At 42.0% G+C, this 24,903-nt stretch overlaps 1 protein-coding gene across 1 annotated transcript in view; it reads right to left on the bottom strand.

The window, feature by feature from the left end:
* ptprg (protein tyrosine phosphatase, receptor type G) overlaps nucleotides 1-24,903 on the bottom strand; it is a gene marked incomplete at its 3' end in the record, with an annotated part of 152,113 nt that overhangs the window by 88,102 nt on the left and 39,108 nt on the right. The window contains 1 exon segment of the mRNA XM_023954677.1: nucleotides 15,665-15,769. Coding sequence (XP_023810445.1) covers nucleotides 15,665-15,769 — 105 coding nt within the window.

Genomic DNA, 24,903 nt, shown 5'->3' with positions numbered 1-24,903 from the left:
CAGCGGAGTAACGGGGTAATCTAGAAACAGTAAACCGTCCTAACCAGCCTGGGAGAGGACAGACGATGCAGTAGAAAACACCATCAACGCCTTCCACTGAGTGGCTCAGTGCTTTCAAATCGCATTTTATGCTTAAACACCTCCCTGCTTTTGAGCAAACAATCATCAAACATTGCTTTATAATTCAGGGGGGGGCCAAACACGCCTCCCAGAACCCTGCCATCATATTACCATTACGACCTTGCCCCCAACAGTTATCTTCTCACCTCTCAGGGGATGTGTACTCATTATAAAGTCAGTCATCATGATCATGAGTGGAAAACATTTGCTGAGCTGCTATCCGGCTTATTTCAGCTCATCAGCATAACCACATTAGAGGGGAGACCTGTGGGCTGGCACTCTCGCACTTCCTCCATATTGCCATCCCAGCAGGCCGAGCGTGTCCACATCCATTAGGCGGGACCTCAGCTTCCCACCAAGCCTAATATACTGCCTTGAGGCGCGCTAACGCCATGTGACACCTGAAATTTAATTCATTAGGCTTACACAACAAAGTGTCAGTCCAACACATCCATCTGTTCCAAACACAGAGACCCGCTCATTTGGCTGTGTGCATCACGGTGACCCCAGCCTTACACGCCATCCTCGGGACAGCGGCCTGTAACGGTACAATCAAGAGGACAAAAACTCAGCAAAGGCTGCAGAAAGCAGTCATTCATTTCCATCCAGAACATATTTACCTCATCTAGCAAAGGAAGCAGATTGTCAGAGACAGTGGGAAGTAAGATGATTTGGAGCTCAATTCTGCTAAATTGGTTGCTGCCAGTGCGATACATCATGGAGAATTAAGATGCCTCTCCCCCAGCACAGAACTTCGGCAGCCATATTGGCACATCTGTCAAGGGCCCACCCCTGACAGAGACAAATCGGCCAATTCTGGCACACAAAGCCTGATCCAAAGTGCTAGCAATAACCAGGATGAATAATGACTCCGCTTGGGCTCCAGCAAAATTCATTTTTAATAATTAGTGTTCTTGCACCCCTCAATTTCTCAGGAAATGAGTGCAGGTGCATCTACAGGTAGATCCGACTATGAGAAGACTGGAGGAATGAAGAGGATGCTGAGTGCTGTGGCTTGTATGGGAGGATGTCGGCCTGAGGCAGATAAATGCCTCCATGTTCCTTCAGGAGAGGGGTATTCATCAACTCAAGAAAGCCCGCTGGCACGGCGGCTGTACAGAAATGTTACAGGATGAGCTGCACCGAGTTCAGCAGGTCACAATACATGAGAGAGCAGAAATCTCTCAAGTGCACCGGAAACGGCTTGTACTGGCAGCTCCGGTCTGACAGACAGACGTTAACGCCACTGCAACAAGCCATTGATACAAAATGAAGCTTTTTCTGAACACTTGACAGCTAAAACATTTAGTTAAAGGCAGGCAGAAATCAGGCGTCTTCAGGAGCCCAAAAAACTTCACTAATTCTTTAGAAAGAGAAAAGATAAGAAGCTTTTGATAAACTCATCTTAAAACTGCCAGGAACAATCTGTAAAGAAATCTGAGCTATGAGCAGACGCTCACGTAAAGCATTCTGGCGTGCACTGCAGTCAGATCACAGGCAAAAAAAAGCTTAAAAAGCTCTAGAACCCCAGACTTTTACCTACAGTTGATGGAAACATTCAACCTTTTTGAAATTATTAGTGACACTGTAGTCCCAGCGCCCGTCAGGCCTTGACCCGTACAGGCGCTGTGGGGTTTGGGTTGCCATGTCTGCATCTGAAAGACCCTCTGAAATGAAAATGCTGTTTTTAACCTGTTCTTGCAGCATTTTTCTGATCATGAAGATCATTTTTAAAGATCAGTACAATTAAAACTGTGTTTCTGCCCATTTCTTAAAATTGGGGTGAAGACAAAAAAATGTTTAAGAAAAGCTTGTAGATATGACATGGAAGCTGCAATCTGCAGGCTTGACCATATTTTACCGCAAAATGAAGCCGTTAACCATCACCGGCGTCTGTGATGGAATAAAAATAAATAAAAAGCCGATCTCCTACAGACGCCTATAAACACTGAACCGGCTGCAGCATTTTAGGAATAAACCCCGGAGCATCTAAAGGCAGCTCCACATTACGCACATCCATCTTTGCAAAAGTTCTGATGAAACACAGACACGCTGCTGAGGCCGACTCTAGGATGATGTCATACACAATAAGAGAAAGGCGGAGCCTCAGAGATGGCGTTGTCTCAGTCTACGGTAAGAAAATGGTTAAAAAAATAACTCGTATTTGAAAAATAATTTGTTCCTTTGGTGTGCCAAAGGTAATAGATGATCATGGATAGTTTCCTCTGAAAGGGTGATGTCTGCCCTTTACGTGGCTTTACTAAACTGCTGGGTCTGTCTCCACCATACAAAACACAATTATTTAAACAAACACAACATGAAATGGTTGGATTGACCTTTTTTTATTTAAGTAATGCAACAAACATACTGGAAAAGTAACTGGCATCAAATGAACAAAGCATTGACTGCAATTTTCTGCTAATGTCTGAGCCATCTTTAGCAAAAAAATCCAAACCAAATCATTAAATATATTTATATAAATATAAATTAAAAAACTGCAAGAACACTGATGGCTGCAGTTCATCTACATGAATTCAAATTGCTATTTCAAGTTAAACTTGAAGTAGCAGCGTGTTGAGATGAAGTGTTAATACAGGCCCATAAACTCTGTAATGTTTTTCAGACTGCAGAAAAACAAGCATTTACCCGCGATACTGAACACGCGCTCGGATAAACAGCTTGTAGTTCAGACACGCACGGGTTCTTTTGGGCAAGTCGCCACATTTAGGGAAGATGGCCCCCAGCATCCCTGGGAGGGAGGGGGGGACCCAAAGGTCCCCCAAACTGTGGAAGTGGTTCTTCCATTTTTTTCATGATGATACCACATGATACCACATCTATTTTTAGACATCAATGGTATTACTGTAACACCGTACAAGCCTAGTGCACATGATGCATTTCATGAGAACTACTTCAGAACACATCTATTCTTCTTTTTGTACATAAAAACAAAGAAAGTAGTGTAAAATTAGAAAACCAAACCTGTATTAGGAGGACAGAACAAGAAGAGACCTCTCAATTTCTTATAAACTCAGCTTATCTGAAAGCTTGTTATCTATAGTCTAATATAAAAAAAGTTAGACTCTTTATCTCAGGAGACGATGTCCCTGGGTCCCTGCATAGAAAGCCCCATCCTTCAGCATCCTTCTCTTTTCCCCTGTGAAAGCATAGAGCCAGCCAGCTTTGCCTTAAACAAGTGCTGCTCACAGACGGAGGTCTACCGGGAACAATCCTCCTCTCAATTCATTACCTCCAGGAGCAGAGCTGCTACTGCTGAAGCACCATGACAACGTTGGCTTCTTTCTTTCTTTGTCCTGCAGGTTTTAGAGGAAGTGGGGTGGGGTTCACAGCACAACATGGAGCACTATTTTCACACAGCCCAGCTGATTTCCCATCAATCATGAAATCTGAACTGATTGGAACATTTCAGGACAAACAAAGAAATACTAACACTCTAAAAGGTTCATCCATAAAACAATGAAAACATGCAATAAAGAAATAAAAGAGAGAGTGCCAAATAGAACTGAGGGTTCAGAGCCAACAACAGGGTTGTTCAGTACCTTATCTTGTTTGGTGTACTCTAAAGTACTAATTAGGTCGGATCAACTTAGCAGTTGACTGAAAATGAAACATCGCTCAGTTGAATATGCGAGAAATGAGAGGAAAGATTACGAATAATCATGGGCGAAACGGAAGAGTCAGGAATAGAACCCGCACATATCAGACGACTGCAGGCTCTTCCGGCGGCTACAGGAGCCCGTCAGCGCGGCTTCCCTCCAAATACCTACGCCGCTGCCTGGAAAGCAGACGGTGGGAGCTCCGTCTCTGCAAACGGTTGTTCATGTGAAAAATCACTGAGATCCAGCGCCTTAAGCTATATAATCAATTTGTGGAGGTAGACACTTTTTCATTAATTCATACATTCAACCTTGATTTAAACGCCGACCTGCACTGAAGCTTCATTTACAACACGGCCAAGCAAAGACGCCACATCATGTGACGGATGGGGACTGGACAAACATATGTTCTTGATGGCATTTTTAATTGCCTGAATTTCACACAGTCATCCCGCATTTCAGACCAACATAATGACGTCTCGGTGTGATCAAAGCAAAAACATCAATCTTTCATTAAGGAGCGCCTGCATGGCATCAATCTGAGGGCTCACTCAGGAACGATTTCATAATGCAATAGAAATGAAAATCGACAGACAACTTAGGGACATGAATCTATATTTCTCCATGTGTCTTGCTTTTTGTTGTTTACCAGTTTATTTTCTTTTTTCCCCGTTCAAAAGGCTCTTAAAGGGGATCAAACATAAGACTTCTGTTGATGTGCATTAAGCTGCTCCCACTGCAAACAGACAAGGAGAAAAAATGTTCAAGCTCCACTCCGATTATCTTTGATCTTTTGGAAAAGTGTCTCCAGTGGTCTTTAATTCTGATGATGCCGTTTTTAGCCTAAATAAAATATCAACCTGTGTTGTTTTCTTGGACATAGTTTCTGCAGAGCGACAGGAGTTCATTGGAAATTCACCTCTCAGTTGTGGGCAGGACTGTTGGTGCAGAGTAAGCCTGCCTCTACTTCCCATCATCCATCTGTTTGCATGCTCTCCTGCTAGCTTACAGCACCTGACACCTACAGCCGTCACTAACCATTATTTCAGAGGTCGATTAGTCAACAATGGTCACTTTTTCTGTTTGTTTTTTAACCAAAGGTGATAGTGCTGCTACTCAGTCTGTGTTGTCTGAGTTCAACATCACCTTATAAAAGATGAAAAGTTTAAGGACCCAGATAAGTCTCATACGAGCACAAAAAAGACAATTTACAGACAAGCTGCAGGATTCCTGATCCCTCCACCAAATCAGTGTCTAAATGTCCCACAGAAACAGTAAGCAAACATATTTTTAGGATCATGGGTTTTACTTTAGCAAGTAGTGAACAATAGAATATTCTACCATCATTTTTCCTCCATCAGCCAGGGTGCGGCCCAACCATAGGCAGAGGTGTCATTCCTTTCAGAAACACGTTAAGGATGTTCTAAGGGTGGCAGTCATCTCCGCCCTGCACTGGCTCCTCCCAGTCTTCAGTCAATGGTGCAGACAAGAATTTAGGGCTTCTGCACCTTGAATCCCCGTGATTGTGCGTCGCTGCGTAGATTTTAAAGGTGGGTCGTGAGCTCTACATCCATATGGGGCGTTCATTGATTGCGTGCTGACAGTTAGCCGACTGAAAGCAGCGCTGTGAACAGTCCCAGACTCAATTTAGTATTGATGTGTGAGTGGAGTCCGCTTCATAACACAGAAATACCAGCCGTTGAAAACACGTTCATGAAGGAGACATTAATTATTACGCTTTCTGTCCGGTTGGATTAATATGACACCAAGACAGACATTTATGGGAACAGAGCAGATTTGTGGGATTTGCACTGTTTTGAGTTTGTGCAGTTATTGCGAGTTATTTCCTATTGTTGTGAGGATTCTGTGGTTTGGTTGTTCTTGGTCATGTATTTGGTTTTTCTTTTTGTCAGTCTCACCAGTTTCAGGTTCATGATCCACAGCTTTCTTCAGTTCAGTTAATTATCCTCAGCTTATTTAAGTGTCTGGTTTTCTGTTCATCCTTGTCAGGTCATCTGCTCTGTTGTGTCACTGGTTTGTTTCTCCCCATGGTTTTGTCATGTTTCAGTTTGTTTTTTGAATTATTTATCACCACGCCGGTTCTCCTGCGGTTTGGGTCCTCCACCACCAGCACCTGACAATTGTAGGTGGCAGACATGCGCTAAGAAACACACAAAAGAAGAGGAATCTTTTCCCTGTGGTCTGGCGCTGGTCCAGTGTGTGCACGACCAGCTGGATACGCGTTCATAAAACCACGTAGAGTTCTTGAATGCACCACATGCGGCAGGTGTGAATGCAGCATGAGACGTACGTTTGCATCTGTCCTCTTCTTCTATGGTTCAGAAAGTTAATTGGTTATTATAATCATTTTAAATCACAAAAAAAAAACGATGCATCAAAAATTCTAACTTCGCATCGACCTACGGACACCCAAACCTAACATTACCATTGCAACAAAAATGGTGAGCAGAACAAAAGCTATCCAGCCGTACAGAATCTGATCCAGATTCCAACTCGAATGAGGAAAACGAAGACGTTCATGGATCTACAGTCAGGACCAAAATATTTGGACAGAGACACATTCTTTCTAATTTAGTTTCTGGACAATACCACAGTGAATTTTAAATAAAAAAACTCAGATGCCATTGAAGTGCAGACTTTCAGCTTTTATTCCATGGGTTGAACAAAAAGATTGTATAAAAATGTGAAAAACTAAAGCATTTTTTAAACACAATCCCTTCATTTCATGGGCTGGTAAGTAATTGGACAAATGAAATAAGTGAAAACCAAATGGTCATTCCTAATATTTGGTTGAAAAGCCTTTGTTGGCAATGACAGCCTGAAGTCTTGAACTCATGGACATCACCAGATGCTGGGTTTTCTCCTTCTGAATGCTCTGCCAGGCCTTTACTGCAGCAGCAAACAGTTGCTGTTTGTTTGTGGGCCTTTCTGTCTGAAGTTTAGTCTTCAAGTGAAATGCTGCTCAATTGGGTTAAGATCAGGTGACTGACTTGGCCATTCAAGAATATTCCACTTCTTTGCTTTAATAAACTCCTGAGTTGCTTTGGCTGGATGTTTTGGGTCGTTGTCCATCTGGATTATGAAACGCCGTCCAATCAGTTTGGCTGCATTCACCTGGATCTGTGCAGACAGTCTGTCTCTGAACACCTCAGAATTCATTGGGCTGCTTCTGTCCTGTGTCACGTCATCAATAAACACTAGTGTCCCAGTGCCACTAGCAGCCATGCAGGCCCAGACCATCACACTGCCTCCACCGTGTTTTACTGATGATGTAGTGTGCTTTGGATCAGGAGCTTCTCCACGCCTTCTCCATACTTTTCTCTTGCCATCATTCTGGTAGAGGTTGATTTTGGTTTCTTCTGTCCAAAGAATGTTTTTCCAGAACTTTTTTAGATACTTTTTAGCAAAGTCCAATCCAGCCTTCCTATTCTTGAGGCTTATGAGTGGCTTGCATCTTGCAGTGTTCCCTCTGGATCTACTTTCATGCAGTCTTCTTTTGATGGTAGACTTGGATATTGATCCGCCTACCTCCTGGAGAGTGTTGTTCACTTGGTTGGCTGTTGTGAACGGGTTCCTCTTCACCATGGAAATGATTCTACCATCATCCACCACTGTTGTCTTCCGTGGACGTCCAGGTCTTTTTGCGTTGCTGGGTTCACCAGAGCTTTCTTTCTTTCTTTCTCAGGATGTACCACACTGTTGATTTAGCCACTCCTAATACTGTAGCAATTTCTGGTTTGATGTTTTTTTCTGTTTTCTCCGCTTAATGATGGCTCCTTTCACCTGCATGGAGAGCTCCTTTGATCGCATGTTGTCTGTTCACAGCAAAATCTTCCAAATGCAGCACGAGTCCTCTAGTCAACTCCAGGCCTTTTATCTGCTTCACTCATAATGACATAACAAGGGAATTGCCCACACCTGCCCATGCATGGAAGTCATTTGTCCAGTTGTCCTGACTGTATTTGTCTGCAGGTGGATTAATTAGGTTGGAGTGTGTAACAAATACGCTGATTTTCAAACTGCATTTTTCCATCTTCTTCTGACTCACAACAATTGAAATAAAGAAATACTCAGAAATGGATTTAAATCCTAATTTTCTTCATACAAGTCCTCTAATCATAAAAACAGCCACACGAACATGTCAAAAAACACAAATTCTATCTTAAAAGAGAAAAAAAAAGGAAAATGAGAAGGGAAAGGAATGAAAATCCTGAGAAAACCTGCAGAGATAAAAATGGGGGAGTGATGCATGGACCTGTACCTTTGGGAGTTTTATGCTGAGCCTGATATCATCCCTCTTATGAAAAATGCTTCCACTTGTGAACACAAATCCTGCCTTAAATAACAAGTTTTATGACTGCTTGCATAGAGATTCATACTCAAAGCACACAGGAAGACAGCAAATTACTGGGGGGTGGGTGGTGGTCTCCAGCCAGCCAGGCCAAGTGGGGCTCATGTGGTTTGAAAGTGGGCAGAGCATAGCTAGCTCTGGGCTACACTGTCCACCTAGCGTAACTAGCTCCGCCCATTGAGTGCCCACTTAAGCCAACGTGGGCAAACACAAAGTACAAATGGGGGGTTTATTGATCGCGCGCTAAATGTTTAACCAGTTGAGCATTAGCCGTGTTTGAGAAGAACCAGCACCTCCACCGGATCAATGGCGAGACCAGCCGGCTGCAGACGGGGGCGGGGAAAGGCGGGGAGATGAAGGCGAACGCTGCAGCGAGACTGAACGGGAACAGGAAGTTGGGGTTGTCCTGACCATTCAATTGAACTTTAAACATGCCTCTCCCCCTTAGTATGTCCTGTGCTATTATAACCTTTATATTCATTTGAATGTTTTGTAATGTATGTAGCCTATTTCCATGGCGTGACGAGTACGTAGCGCCCTTTTGAACGGAAGTGTCAACCGTTGTAGACATTAATAATTGCGGTTTGTGCACGGCTGGATTAATGCGACACAAAGATGGACATTTATAGGAACAGAGCCGTGAAAAAAAAGAGGTCTGGAGTTAGATTTGTGGGATTTGCCCCGTTTTGACTTCTTGCTCCTAGCCTCTACCTATTGTAGGAGGCGGACGAGCGTTAATAAACAGTAAAAACACAAAAGAAGAAGACCCCCCACTGCTACCAGGGTGTCTGCTGCACGTTCGTAAAACCGCGTGAAAAGGCGGTTTGCACCTGAAGGCTGCACTTTTCTCCGGTTTTGGGAGGTTCTGGCGTAAATCGAGTGTGTACGACCAGTTGCTCCTCATCAGAAGGAGGAGATTGTCTGAGTGTGTGAAACTCCGACTGTACCTAGCCGACTGCGGGTCCATTCTCATTGTTCATGTTAATGATTGGTTCGTTTGTGAGTTCTTATTAACTCTTTGTTTTGATGTTAAGACTATAACTGTGTATGTGAGTAGTATGTCTGTTTAGTTTGTGCGCTGCACATATTTTTATGCACTGAGAATGTGTGAGCGGTGCATAAGCACACAGGGAACATTGCCCTGTCTGTCCATCAGTTTAGAAGCAACAAAGAGGTCTGACTTCTCCATATTTCTGGGTTTCTGTCTCACAGCTGAACCCCGTCTTGCACGACTACCTTCTAGCTTGAGGTCAACCTTACTTACTGTGTTTTTGTAACACTCCCTTGCACTGAGCAAATGCCCTTAATAACCATTTAGCTGCTGAGGCACGCTCGTCTGTCCCCTATTCACAGCCTGAGCCACTAATTACATTCCCAAAGTAATGGTCATTTCTCTGTTCCCTCAATGCTTCCCTTCTACCCTCTGCAATCAGCCAGCTGCCGTCACTAGCAGGAACCAGTCCTTTGCATAGGCACAGAATAAATATCACTGCAAACCGTTTCCACACTGCATTCAAATACACGGCTCCATCTTAATGGAAAAATGGAAAACTGGGAGAATAGATGTGACCAGCAGATCCACTGACAGCTCATGTTGGATTCTTAGTGGTTCTCTACCTCTGCAGACCTTAGCTAAATTATTTTGACTTCCATTTACTGGTTGTGCCATGTTTACCTCAAAAGACTAGTGCTGGTTTAGGCTAAAAGAGACGTTGCTGTGTGGAAAATGTGTTTTTTGTAGCGCCATCTCACCAAACAAGAAATGGTTAAATCATAAAGAAGAAATACAGACAAAAACAATAATGATGGATGCAAGGTCTCCACATACATGATTTCAGAGAACAAAGCCCCGTTTGATGGGTGTGGTATTCTTACCATGGGCTGCACATACCTGGTTCGTTGTGAGAGAGTTGTCATGCTTGGATAATCACAGCAGACTGTCATTTACTGCTCCTAACCGACAACGGAGGGAGCTGAAGACCACTATTAGGAGTGACATGAATACCAAACAAACGCCAGTCTGAATTAAGCACAGTTCATCTTTTCACGCACAATTCTGCAATTTTCTTGCCTAAAATCTATGATTTTCTTGGTTCAAAACAGCAGAGCTGAGATCCAAATATTCCATCAGTGACATTATTTTCAGAGCTGTGATGTATTCCAGTAGAGAGCGTGGTGGTGTTATTAGACCTGTAAATACAGCCTCTCTGGGTTTCTGCAGCCCTCCCATTCAGAGCACACAGCCCAATTACCCAGTGAGGCTGAAGTCTCTGAAGTCAACTGAAGTCTACGTTAGCATTCATGTGGCTTCATATGTGTGAAAAGACCATGTTTATTGGACCACGCCATCCCTACGTCTTCCAGCTGCTGGCATATAAACCACATGTATCTGTGAATTAGACTCCAGTCAGCCCTGGAGTCAGACTGGAAGCAGAGGACATGTGAGGTCCACCAGAGCATTGGTAGCTGACATTATCAACCATCTTGGACTGTGGTGTGTGATCTTCATCATTATGAGGCCATTGTGAGTAGAACATGTCAGTTTGTCGCTAATTTTAAACCTTTATCCTCAGATTTAAGGGGCAGACAAGTAGGGGTGTGATTATAACCGCATCACTGCACGTTTTTATTTTAACTTTTTTTCTTAAGTTCTGCATATGGTGTGTGATTGGAACTATAATCAACACATTAAACACATTCATCTTTGCTGATAATTTACTTTTTCTGCTAGTCCTGTATTCAGACTTCTGAGGGAAGCCTTTTATTACTGTTCTCCTTCACTCGCTCTACGCTGCACACACTCCCTCTTCTTACACACGAGTGCGGTTTCAGCAGCACACACACATCCTCATTCTACAACAGAAGTTTCCATCTCACGAGGAAATAGGACAAATTTACTGTGTTCTAATTATTCATTTCCATTACAAGCTGCGTGCGTTCTTGAGTGCGTGACACGGCCGCCCACAGGAGGATTTTGTGTTGGGGGGGGGGCATTTATTACTGTTCTCCTTCACTCTGTAACATCAAACATGTGTTACAGACATGTAACAAACATGTGTTACATGTTTTGTTTGGGAATTATTTTGTGCAGCGCAAAGTTAGATGTCTGTAAAAAAAAAGGCGGAGCCTCCTGCCCCGCGTTCTTCATGGGTGTCAGGCTTGATGGCTACCAGAAAGGTGACAAGGTGTTTGCAGTCTGTTTATTACTGGGCAATAAATAATATTCTGAGAAGATGTCTGTACCAGAGAGCACAGGTGAAGCCTCACATGCAGCTAGAGAGCAGAAGAATCAACGCACACCCCCAACACACTAGTGCGCTCCTTCCTCCTACACACGTACAGTCATTGTACAACACAACAGAATATTCTAATGGTTTCAAAACGGATGGGCTGATTGAACGAAGACAATCAGGGCTCGACATAGCCATTTGTCCGCTGGCCCGGTCCTGTTTTTCGAGCAGTACGGACCACAAGACTTTATTTTTTACTTGTCCGCTCAGGCCACTAAAATATCTAACAATTAATACATTTTTCACCTTTTACAATAAAGTATATTTTGCGAAAACGTGTAGATTTACCTCGTCTTTATAATTCACTTTTTCTGCTAGTCCTGTGTTCAGACTTCAAGGGTTTCTATGGGAAACCTTTTATCACTCTTGTCCTCCTCTCCCGCCTGCGCGCGCGGCTGTCACTGCCGAGCACCACGCGGCACGCGCTCACTACTTTTTTTTTTCAAACTTTATTGAATGTAACAATTCAATACTAAACAATGTTTAACAGCAACAACGAAGGAACAAGCCAGTGGGTTATTATTACATTTTAGGCAGATATATTTAAACTGACACACATATCAGCGCGCCCCCTGGTGGTTTTTAACCGCGATGATCATAAATCCAACACCGTCACTGAAGAGAGACTGAAGCATGTCAGAGATGTGGAAGACATGGCAGGAATAGATAGGAATATGTTAGATGGAGTGACGGGTGGAATTAGTGCTATGGACAGCAAGATATTTAATGAATGCATTGAAGATGAAACTGTATGCACTAAGCTTTAAGCTGAATGTCAAAGAATCAAAGGCAACTCAAAATACCTGAATCTCAGACTCAAACGGAGTATAAGGTCAAACTACTTAATTTTGTTTTTCTTTACAACACTGTAAGCAGTGAGTATTTCTAGTTAGCTGAATGATCTCAGTAATTTAATTGCATTTAATTTTTCAATTATTTAATTTAATTAGGTAACTAAAGTAACTAAAAAGTAAATGTAACTTTGCAACAGTAACAAAAAGCAGAACCTTAAGGCAGTCAGGGCAAAAAAGTCAATAAAACTTCTTAACTATTGATTAGGAACAAATGTGAAATAGCAGTGATTAGAAGCAGCATGAACACTTCTTAACTAGTGTTTCCTACTACACTGCAGTGCTCTCTTCAAAACATCTGAAACAGACTAGAACAGATTTAAGTTTGACATGCTCCATTTTCAGTCATTGAAAAGTGTATAAATAAGTGCTAGATGTCACCAGAATGCACCAAATTGCACCATATTAAAATTTTCTGGGGAGGCATGCCCCCGGACCCCCCTAAAGTTGCAAGCACCTGCGGAGCGGCGGGTCTCGCTGTGCGCGGTGTCGGGCCAGTAACTTTCAAAAACTACTGGCCCTGTGGGCCAGTGCAAATTTCTGGGCTATGTCAACCCCTGGACAATGCTTCAGTGGTTAAAGTCCCACTCTGTTCATCTTTTGATCTATTCTAAAAATGTTCCCAGGGGTCTTTCTATTATGACATTTTTAGGATAAATTAAAAAAAGAAAACTGTGTCCTTTTCTAGGACATAGTTTCTGCAGAACAGCAGGACTTCATCAGAAATTTGCCTGGCCTGAAATGTGGGTAGGACTGTTGGCAGAGAGCAACCCCGCCCCCCTTCCCTTCCCTATTGCTGAGAGCTTGGAGGGGGGGGTTTGTAGCTCACCCCGAATACTTTCTACATCACAAAAATGCTCTTGTTCAAACAGATTTTTTTTTGTCTGTGCCTAAATCCCAACAATTTGAATAAGAATTACTTAGAGATATAAATGTCTTCCATCCTTAGAAAAATGCCACCAGAGCATGATGAAAACACAAAATCACCATTTTTATCAGAGTGGCTCTCTGAACAATTTAATACCAGAATTATGTTTTTCCTTTAACCCCATAACAGTCTTGACATTCTTGAGCTTCCGTAACTTCAACAGTTTCACACCTCACATCCTCACTTGGTTGTCTGCATAACAACCTGTTGTCGTTACGTAAATTGCCTAAAAGGCCAAAGACTTGGGGTAGTTCTCTAAGATTTAAACATTCACCATAATATACATACATGGACATTAAATAATCTAATGTAGGTCTTGACTGGTTTACAATGAATTCAAATGCTAAATGTTTAACTTTGCTTTAATTTATACAATATACCATAAATTCCGGACTACAAAGCGCACCCGATTGCTAGCCGCACCCACCCATTTTCATGTGTTGAACTACTTTTATACATACACAAACCGCGTCGGAATACAAGCCGCATGTATTAGGCAACATTGTCATCCTGACAAATCACGTCCTGACTCCCAGAGCAAGTGTGATTCATTAGCACACAGTTGGTGGAGTCAGCTTTGCCTCAGGCTCATGTATTTGAGTTTATCTACATCTGCCAAACAGCATGGAACTCTATTCTGTTCACAAGTTCCTCAGTTATGGTTTTTTTATTTTTATTTTTTTATTTATTTATTTTTAACTTATTGACAATCTAGGTATCACACATAAAATTACAAACAGTAACCATATAATCAACATTACATCCCTCAGTTATGATGAGGAAATTTACATCCGCGATCCCCCATTTCCCATGAGTCTTAGGGGCTAAAGGCGGGGCCAATGCCCGGCTCGCCATACTGTTGTACGTGTTTAAGAATGAGCAAGTATCAGCAGTGCATGGAGGGGTGAACGGGTAAAGCTCTCCTTCCGCTTGTGTCGCGGCAGCGTTATGGGAGTAACAGGACTGGTTAAAAAACACGCTAGTAAAATAAAGCAGCGACGACTGAAAAGCGCGCGCCTCAGCGCGATACGCGCGCCTCCTCGCAGCGCGTGGGTCAGAAGTTTCCTTCCACAACAAACACTGTTGCTCCGCGGACGCCTCGAGTAAGCCCTGGCTGCAGCCTGCAGAATGGCTCGACGCCTCTGCGCTCTGCGCTCTGCGCTCCCGCGCGCTCCTTGTCTCCCCTTCCTATCTTCTCCGACAGCTCTGGCCAGGGCGGCTTCAAGGAGGAGCGCTTCGTCCCCATTGCGCCGGTGAACGGAGCAAATCGTGTCTGTGCAGAGCAATCGGACTTAATACTGTACGTTTTGTGTATGAGGGGCGGATGCGCTGTTACGTGTGGGAGCCTTCAGACTGCCATCGGCCCCGCAGCTCACACGACACGCAGTCTCCAGCTCACACGGAGGCTGTGAGCGTTTCAATGCAAAACTCTGCTCAGTCCTTAGAAACCGTTAACACGACCACGTCAATTTGTGTTTCCAGTCGTGTCCCGACAAAATAAAGGCTGATGTTATTCTCACATATTTACGTGCAGCCAGCCGAGTCACTATGACTCAGAGGTAAATTCACTCCATGCGCTGTTTTCTCTGTCACGCAGCTGACCGGCTTTTCCAAACCCGTTGGTGATGGTGGATTTTTTCACGCTGTTTTTAACGATTGCTTTTAACTTGAAAGCTGCATCATATTGTAGTGGCGATCACGTGCACGTTGGGTCTAATGGCACCAAAGGATTCTGGGATGCGGCCGGGCATGCGTGTTTCGTTTTGTTGAACCATGACTGAAGTGTCTAAGACCTGAAGTCAAGTCCATGCTGTTTGGCTGCTTAGAGGTGTGTTGAAAAACAAATGACTTGTGCTTGGTGTTAAATAGAGAATTCTAACCATTCACTGTGTCCGAAAGTACGTACATGGCGGCCGCCAATTAAAACCATAAATTAGCCGCGTCACTGAATGAGCCGCACGGCTGTAAGCGCAGGAAAAAAGTAGCGGCTTATAGTCCGGTAATTACGGTAGTTATATCTAAATATAGATAACTCAAGTATGTGTGAATTGAAAATCTATTTTTTTAAATAGTCTCTTACGAGGTGCCATCTATATTTAAAGTAATCAAAGAAATACTGTGTTGATGAAAACATGCACTACAATAAATTATAGGAACAGGTTACATATTTTACTTTTCCCCACCTGTGCACCCTACCACTTCTTAATTTTTGGTCAACCACGGCTGTCTCAAACCTAACAACCAAACATTGAGTCACAACACCAACTTCTTTTGACAGTTTAGCTCAGGCAGTGGAGCAGGTCGTCCAACAATCGAAGGGTTGGCGGATCGATCCCCACTCTACGCCCTTCCATGTATTAACAGCTAAAGCAGCATTAAAGAGGACCCAAACATGGCCGGCAAAGCAACAAACAAACAAAGACGAGTTTAAGGGGATTGTTTTCTTATAATTTAGCTTTGGCAAAAGCATCCATGAAAAGCATCACCTGAATAGGACCAGTAGGGGTCACCAGCTGTCCTCCTCTCCCTCATTACCCCTGTGATTCCTGAATGGGGGCGTCCAGTTAAGAGAGGTTGGTCACCCATTACAACTGTGGGAGAGAAAATGGAGTTCAGGACATTGCATTGAGGTAAGGTACAGCTTACAACCTAAGCTAGAATTATTAAATACGGAAAAGTCTTCAAAGCAAAACTCTGAAGAACAATCTGTCATATTAGGCAAGACATGATACACAGTTGTTACAAAAGGACAAAAAAAAATCACAGTTATGGTAAATCAGAATCAGAATTAGAATAAATATGTGACATTTGGCTCAATAATGCAAAATGCAAACAGATCATGTGAGAAAAATCTAAGTACGCCTATAAGCGTGCATAAGTCAGTTTAATCGACTTCCTGTTGTGAAGACGCGTCTCACAGGGTTCTTCACGGGAAACCATTCTCCCAGATCAGAAAACAGTGAGAACAGCCAAGGGGGAACAATTGGAGGCGGGGGACGACCACCAAAATAGGGCTAATTTTAGCTTACCGGGTCCTCGCCCGGACGATGCTGGCCCCTCCACCAGCAACAGACAGGTTCTTGATGCTATCATAGCTCTCAAACAAGAGCTGCTTGACAGAGCAGAGCTACGCAATGCTACTGAGAAGATGAACAGGAGCCTGGACAACACAGGGAGTCGTACCCCCGACTTAAACATGGAGTCAGCACTCAGACATGATTGTTGCTCTAGAGTCGGAGGTGACCAGCACCTTGCTGAGGGCCAGATGCACAGTCGCACCACTGCAATATCCGCATCACCGGTGGGAAAGAAGAGTGAGAGCACGGTAAAAATCCCTCTGACTTTATGGCAAACATGCTGAAAGTTGCACTTAGCATTGAAAAAACACAGAGTCTAGATATGGCGTACAGAACGCTCCACTCCTAATCAACAGATGATTTCAGTGTAAATGAAATGCTACTGAAGAAAGCTGCTGCGACAAAGGTGGTAAGAACTGTGAATGAAGACCGGATTTTCCTCATGCCAGCCTTTACTTCAGCTGTGAGCCATAAACGCTTTGCATTTACAGAAGTGAGGAAGCTGCTGCGCAGTAGCCCGGGTATCCGATACAGTCATTATATAATTATTATTCGTTTTTTTACATTATTACTTAATATATTTTATTTCCCAACTAATGACTCATCCGCGATGATCCAGTATAAATGGAGGAAAGTGACTTAAACAAACAAAATAACAAACATAATAGAAAAGAAGAAGTCCGCTCCTGCACTCGATTAGTCAAGTGGACTGAGCGACCGTGTCTCTGAGCAGAGAAGCCGGACTTAGCTTTGTGTTTGAGGGGAAGGGAGGATGCTTTGTTACATGTGCGCTATATGTGGGAGACTTTGGACGATGGTACGTCCAAAGTCTCCTACTGTGAGTCCCCTACTGTGAGTATAAAGCTGTTCATTTAGTCAGCAATGTATGTTTTGATGAAACAAGCGTTAGCATTAGCTGTCCTATGGGAAATTCCATTATAAATTAGCATCAAGCTAACGGACTTTGGTTTGCTGCTGTTTTGCGTTAGGTCACAGGAAAAGGGAAGACATAAAATATCAACTGGTACTTTTATGGACTGATTATCGATTTTTGCTACATGCTACGTAGTATATCATTTGTACTGTTGTATTTGAATGTATCACAATTACAGGGCCACGGTGATTGGTCGAGGTGCATTATGGGATATGTGTGATGCATGATGGGATACGTGGCATGTGCCCTTGGATGTTAAGTGACTGCCAACGAGTTTGTTAAAAGACCAGAATATTATTATTTGTATTCAACCCTAAACTACAATATCCCATACCGCAGCTGGCTGTCCGAATGCCGTAATGACAAGCAAAGTAGCTCCGCGGCGGGCCGGAGCTTGTAGTACATAGCTTATAGCTCGAGCGAGCTATGTCCGGAAATTTGCTACAGTATGTGGAAGCAACAAGCTTGGGCATCCTAAATATGATATTTTTCTTATTTTCATCAGACAATAATAAATCGATCAGTCTTGTTTTTATTTTTCCCCTCTTGAATGAATGTGTGTCACACAGACACGGAAGTAGGCAAGGCAAGGCAAGGCAAGTTTATTTGTATAGCACAATTCGTCCACAAAGTAATTCAAGGTGCTTCACAAAACAGAAAAATGCATTAAAATCACAATACATCTTAGAAAAAAATCAACGTAAAATTTACTTTAAAAGAAAAGAAAAAAAAATTTGAAAATTGATTTAAAAATAAAGGAAGGAAAGGAAAGAAAAGTGCAGATAAGACCTTTCAGTCATATACACGTCTAAAAAGAAATGTTTTAAGTCTAGATTTGAACATGAACACAGAAGAGGCCTGTTTTACGACTTCAGGGAGGCTGTTCCAGATTTTAGCTGCAGAATATTGATATAGTAGCCGCGGAAAGCAGCTTTTGCGGCAGGAAGAAGACCGTACCGGGATGTGAATGAACGCAGACATGGAGACACGATTACAAATGCTTTTGTGCTTTTTAAAATAAATAAATCTGATCTCTAAACATCCTCAGTGTCTTCAATGCAATGTAATGAGTCACACACAGACAGACATGTGAAGGTATCTGCTGTAAATCCATCTGTGTTTATGAATGACTAATCACGTGAATAATTATTTCGTTTGCACAAATTAATTATTTAAAGGGAACGGAATATAATTTTGTGGGAACAAGATATTAATTTACGGGAACAAGATATTCTTTATTTTATCCATGTCAGGACACAGTACAGTACAGTACATTCGAGCAGCTAAAAAGTGATTTTGACATTCCACATTCAGACTTTAGGGACCTTCAAATACGCAGCTTTCTCTTTAACTTCGCCTCCAACAACATGGCTCCATAAATGTCTGGACTAGGATCTGCTTGATAAAGCTTGGTCTCATTAAGTTATAGCAAAATCTAAGAAGTAGCGGCTCCATCGCTATCACTGTGTCATCTAAAGGTCAAATGGGAACAAGGACTAGGGGAACAATTAACAGATCAAACTTGGCAAATGGCAGTTACAAGAATTCATTCAACATCTCTATGCATTAGACATGATCTACTACAGTTGAAGGTCTTGCACAGGTTCCATCTATCTCCAAGTAAATTAATAATAGTATTTCCATCTGCTGACCCTTCCTGTGGTAGGTGTGGCCAATCAATCGGTCAATCGAAGCCACATGTTCTGGATGTGTTCAGAACATGGACACGTCTTAGGCCAAGAGACTTTTGGGGAAAAAAATTCAAAACCATTTCGTGGATATGTTAAAGGGCTAATGGCCCATGTCATGGTCCTGCTTTATTTGGGGTTGTCCCATCGGTAATGCTGTAGCTTTCAGTACATTGATTGCAAGAGGCTTGATAGGATTTACCTGAAGGAAAACAGCCCCTCTATCTTTTACACATTGGGTCAAAGAAGTCATGTCATGTGAGACTTGAACGTACAATTAGTGGATCTATTAATTAATTCATCTATGTGAATTTAGATTAACCAATTAACCTATGAAGCATGTTTTTGGACGGTGGGAGGAAGCCCGAGACCCCGGAGAAAACCCATGCATGCACGGGGAGAACATGCAAACTCCACAAAGAAAGGTCCCCACTGGTGTTCTAGTTCAGGTCCCCCAGCCAGGACTTGAACCCGGGCCTTCTTGCTGTGAGGCAAAAGCGCTAACCACTGCACCACCGTGCAGCCCGCTGGGAGGATCTAGTTAAATGATTACATAACATGGCAGCCTTTTCTTTTCTACTTTGAGGCTGAAACACGTTTTTTACCTATATGCTGCAACTAAAGTTACTTTATTGTTAAGTTTTTTTTTTCCTAATGCCATTCATGATTGGTCCATTTCTTAATATATTGTATGTCTTTAATTTGTTGAATACAGGTCAACTTTTATTTAAACTGTACTCAACTGAACTTAATCACCTGTTACTTTTATGTTTATTTAACCTTTCATGCTGTCATTTGAATTGCATTCTGTCTTTTGGTGTTACGTCTTTGTATTTTGTTTGTGTTGATAAAACGTGAAAATCAGTAAAATATTTTAGTGATAATAAGTCAGTTTAATAAGAATGAATGTAATCTAGGAGCTTCTGGTTCTGGGTTATAACATGGACGCGTTTGGCTCTCGGCAGCTCTCACGACAATCTTCAAGTGACTTAAAAGTTGATTTTCTTCGAAAAAAAGACAGCTGACCATGGCCCCGAAGAAAAACCAAGCAACGGGTGACTAAGATGACCTTAAGAAAAATACTTGACGACATTCAAGCTACGTTATGTCCTTTCATGGAGCGAATGAACGACATCCAGGCTCAGCTAACTCCTCCCATGGAGCTAATGGAAGAGTTCAGAAGATTCCGAGCTAAAACGAGCAACGAGATAACTGGGTCGATAATCTGGAGAAAAGACTGGACGATGTGGAACAACAAGCGAGGATGAATAATGTCATTCTCACTGGAATACCACTCAAACCTCGTGCAAAGCTAAATGCAGCTGGAGCTAGCATTGCTAATACTAACAGCGCTAGCATTCCTAGTGGTTCTTCTGAAACGGGGAGCGAGGGAGACACTCTGGAACACCAAGTGGAATCATTTCTCAAGTCTAAAGGGATTTCCCTGGATCTAAATACCATGGAGACCTGCCACCCGCTCCCCAGGAGAAAGGAGACGGATAAACCAGCGATCCTCATCAGGTTTGTGAATCAAAAACACAAGCTAGCTCTGATGAATCAAAGGAGGAATCTGAAGGGATCTGCTGCATATCTGAACGACCATCTGACCAGAAAGAATTCTGAAATCACCAAACATGCCAGGCTTATGGCGGTTCAGGCTTCTACGGCGTGCATTAAAAAGTAATAACGCACGGTGATAACCGCACGCCCAAAAAACAAGTTCCGGTCACCCATCTTAAATCTTCTGTATCACTGCGCCGGGTTCTTTAAAACAACCTTTAGCGTCATCATCTGGACAAAAACAAGCGGTAAGAGGGGAACTTTCTCTCTGAACCGATGCTTTATTCAACCCATCGGGACGATCATCAACATATATATCGACGAAGCATTTGGCAATATCATAATTCTGGCAATATCATAATTCTGCGTTAGCAGTCCAAGTTAAGTTAAAAGTTATGATTCTGTCGGTAAGGATTTTTCTGTTTTATTTTGGTGGGATAGTCTGTAGTTGCATTGCACCATGGGTAGCAGGAAGTCCTGTTTTTGGGAGAAGTGCTTCTAATGTTCAAGCTGCTCTCCTGCTACGTCTTAACATCTCATCAAAACCTTTGAAAACAAAGCTGTAAGTTTAATAATGACTAATACAATAAGAATATGCTAATGTTATGCATTCATAAAGTTTATGTTTATTTTCTATACATGTTTGTTTTAAGGATATAGACCTTGCCGGTGTATTCCGCCAGCTGTTGCTGCACATTTGCATACAAATGCACGTGTTAAAGGTCTAATTAGCATATAAATGTCTCGTTTTCATCATTAATACCTTCTACAACTTGGAGATATTTAAGTTTAAATTAAAGCATTATTTTGATGCTGTTTCCTGATTTTTTTATATTGTTTTAGTGCTTAACTGTTGCTGGGTTTTACTCTGGTTACGTTTCATGTATTTCAGTTTTACTCGTCAATTTTTCAAGCCACAATATCCTTTGTCAGCTGTCTAAAGGAGACCTGAATGAAGGAGCAAAGAGCTAGCATCCTGGCTTGCTGTCCATCTGCATTAACATGCCAATGGTATCTAACACGTAGAAGTAACAGTGCAAGAAAGCGCTTTTTTTTTTTCATTCTTATAGTACACCTTAGCGATGAAAAAAACATGCCTGAATAAAATGTATTAAACTTGTAATAAAATGAAGCCTAAAGACCTATGTAGAGAAAAAAATCCTAAAACATATTTTTAAATGATATCATTGGTGACTTTAGATTCTTCTTGTAGTGTTATGGTCTGCAAGGTCCTTTCACATTTCTTTACCACTCAGACTGAACTATTCAACCGTTTGAGGACAAAAAAAAGTGCTTCAGAAAAATGTGATGCATTTCCCAAACAATTTTTTCCACCGTTGCTTCTTTAGCTGTGAATACTTTAGGTATATAGTTTTCATTTGCCGTCATGTCCATCCACTCACAAAATAATACCCCAACATGGGTATGACTGGAAAAGGCTGTATGGACATACTGTAGATAAGACTATATATATATATATACACACACCAAACCTACTGCACCACTAATAGAACCAACCGTTAAGGATTCAGAGAACTAAGAGACTGTAGCATCTCATACTATATACTTTAATTTGCAAACAAAATGCTGTTTCCTTGTTGGTAGAATCAGCAGCACCCGCCACCCCAGAGCACCTTTATAAAACTTAAATGGGTGAACTGCAGACAGCTTGTGCTACCGGGGGTGCAGACAATCCGTTCTGTGTCTTTTAGGCACAAATGTCCCTTTAACTTCTATTAAAAAAAAAAGAAAATGCCAAAAAGAAAATCAAATATTGTCAACAGAATTACAGAGAGCGCTGGGGGCGCAGACCGTCCTTTCGCATGCACACTCCCTGAGGCAGCCCCCCAGACTGACAACAGTCATCCTCACTGGGAAATGTGCTCTGTAAGAGATGAAGAATGGATGACTACCCAAAGCCATTGTTCATCGGGGACACAAATAAGAAACGTGATTTGCGTTGATGAGTGCAATAGTGTGGGCATTTTAAAGTGTACTCTACGCCAACGGTCCGTCACCAATGCAGAGGCCAATTTCATATGAACTACTGCCACTCTGCAGAAACTGTCCCAAAAAAAATACCACTGGTTCCTTGATTTTGACAAAAAAGGACAAAATTATAAAAAGGGGACGCTTTTAAAATAGATGAAGAGATGATTGGAGTGAGACTTTAAACACTGGACACCTGAGCTGTCACAAAATAACACGCTCTTGAACTACTAAAACTGACCATTTATGAGCTAAACGTCATTCTAACGTGTTTGGAAGTTTCCTTTTTCTGCATCAGACTCAGTGTGTCATTGTGCAAACACTACTCCTGTAAAGTGTTGCATATCAGCACAGAGCTGTTTTTCTACGCCTTAGAATCTGTTGGAATTTCTTCAAGTTAACGGTCTAATTAAAGAAATACATAAAAGTATGCAGTCTGCATTACAGGTATACCAGGATATCCTCGTCATGCGTTTCCCAGGATTTGTTCATTCTCAGAAGAAGCTCATTATGCATTGATAAAGATAAAAAGCAGGCAAATGTAATTTTCCAAACAAATGTAAAACTAGAGCACAACCCATTTCTTAGAAGACTTTTGACAAGAATCTTAAGAAACTGGGTGTTGAGTTTCCTGAACCTCTGAATAGAAACGACCTTTGCAGGATGACTTGTAAGCAGCTTGGTCAGCACCTCCGCTCAAAAGATACCAGTCGTCTTTTTCCACACATCCATAAACTCCAGATTAACAGAGTTCTTACGAATAGTTGCTTCCTTTACAACAATTAATTAAAGTTAGCGTAATGTTGATGCCAATTGTTCCTCACGCGCATAAGTCAGAGCGTTACCGGTTCCTGTTCTTACCGGTTCTTGCTTAAAGAAATGTGGAGGACGCTACATCTGCACAGTCACAAATGGCTCTAGTGCTACTATCATAGGAACCAATTTACAATGGAGACACAAAAGTTAACAGAAAGTGGGAAACAGAAAGACGGAAGTCTGCAAGACTAAGACTTGGACCACATTTCAAGGCAGGTTGTAAAAGAAGAGAGCACAGCGTCTTTGATCAGAGAGCGAATGCGACAGCGGCACGTCAACAGTTTACACACATCCATGTCAGCCGTCCCCTGTGGGCAATGGATTAAAGCCACAGAATTTCTGATGAAGCAGAGCAGACAACACAGAGCTGGGCCTGAAGGAACCAGAGGAGAGCTGGGCTGCATGCAAACCAAATACATTCGTGTGAGATGTGGACGACATTGGAGAATCCAGGTTTAGCATGCTCTAGGTTAAACAATAGGCCATTGCTTTCACGAGGCTGAGGAACTAAGGCTTTAAAGTGACTACAAAGACCAAAGAAAGACATTTCTGTAGATAAAGAAAAAAAAAATCACTTTCCTTTCCCGTCACCCTGAGGGCAGTTAAATCATCTATGCCACCATTATGTTCCACTATTTGTTCCATAATATAACACGCAACAACAAGCCAAGAACCCCAGAGAGACCTTGAAAAATGGCAGCCTAACAACAACCACAGGAGCATTTAGCTGGCATTAGTCATTTGGGGACTGAGATAAAATATCAATCATCACTGTTGGCATCAGATATGCGACGGCTAGCAAGGCTGGAACATCCTTGTCACCAGGAGGATTATTTAGGACTGGATTAAGCATTCAAAGGTGGTAAAAAATAAAGCCCACACAAGTCTAAGAGTTTAAAAAAATCATCATTAAGGATGATTTTTATGAGGTGTTCAAGTTGGGTAAATAAAGCTTCATCTTAACAACAATGTGGCTCTAGTCTAGATCTACCGTTCCTTAGAGTTATGTCTCATTTTACTGAGGCGAGTGGGTATTCATTTACAAGAAGTTCCACCAAGGTTAAGATTCATGATACTCCAGGCCAGGGGCCAAGTTTTAGCAAAGCTCCAGCTATGGGACAGAGGGAAGAATTTAACTTTAGAAAGGTTTTTTTTATATAGAGGGGACTGTAGAATTAGACCAGGGTAATAAGTAGAACTGGGTATCACCAATCAGTCTTTCAATCCACTTGATTCGATTCAACTCAATTAAATAAATTCAATTTGGAATATACACGGTTTACACATGTAGACATATTTGTATAGAAGTACATTAATAATTTATATATGTTCTGAAGATATTCATATTAATCTGATACACTTCACATACTGTAAATATTAGTTAAATAATAAACCAATTGGATTGTTAACACCACACAGTGTTACATAAATCCTGATTAATTGTGCACTTATTTTTTGTTTTTACATAGGAACATTTCAAATTCATAATAGGGTTGGGCGATGTCCCTTAAATTGGCAGTTGACGATGTTTGCAGTAAACCATCAGGATGGACGATGATATCGTGGGAGGGGGGGGGGGGGTATTTTTAATTTTTTGTTATTATATAATTATTATTGGTTATTTTGCTTCATTACTTTATTTCACAACTAATGACTTCCCT

This window comes from Oryzias latipes, chromosome 5 (assembly GCF_002234675.1).
Source record: "Oryzias latipes chromosome 5, ASM223467v1".
NCBI classification, from domain to species: domain Eukaryota; kingdom Metazoa; phylum Chordata; class Actinopteri; order Beloniformes; family Adrianichthyidae; genus Oryzias; species Oryzias latipes.
The sequence above is the reverse complement of the archived record's forward strand: the minus strand, read 5'-3'. Positions and strand labels throughout refer to the sequence as shown.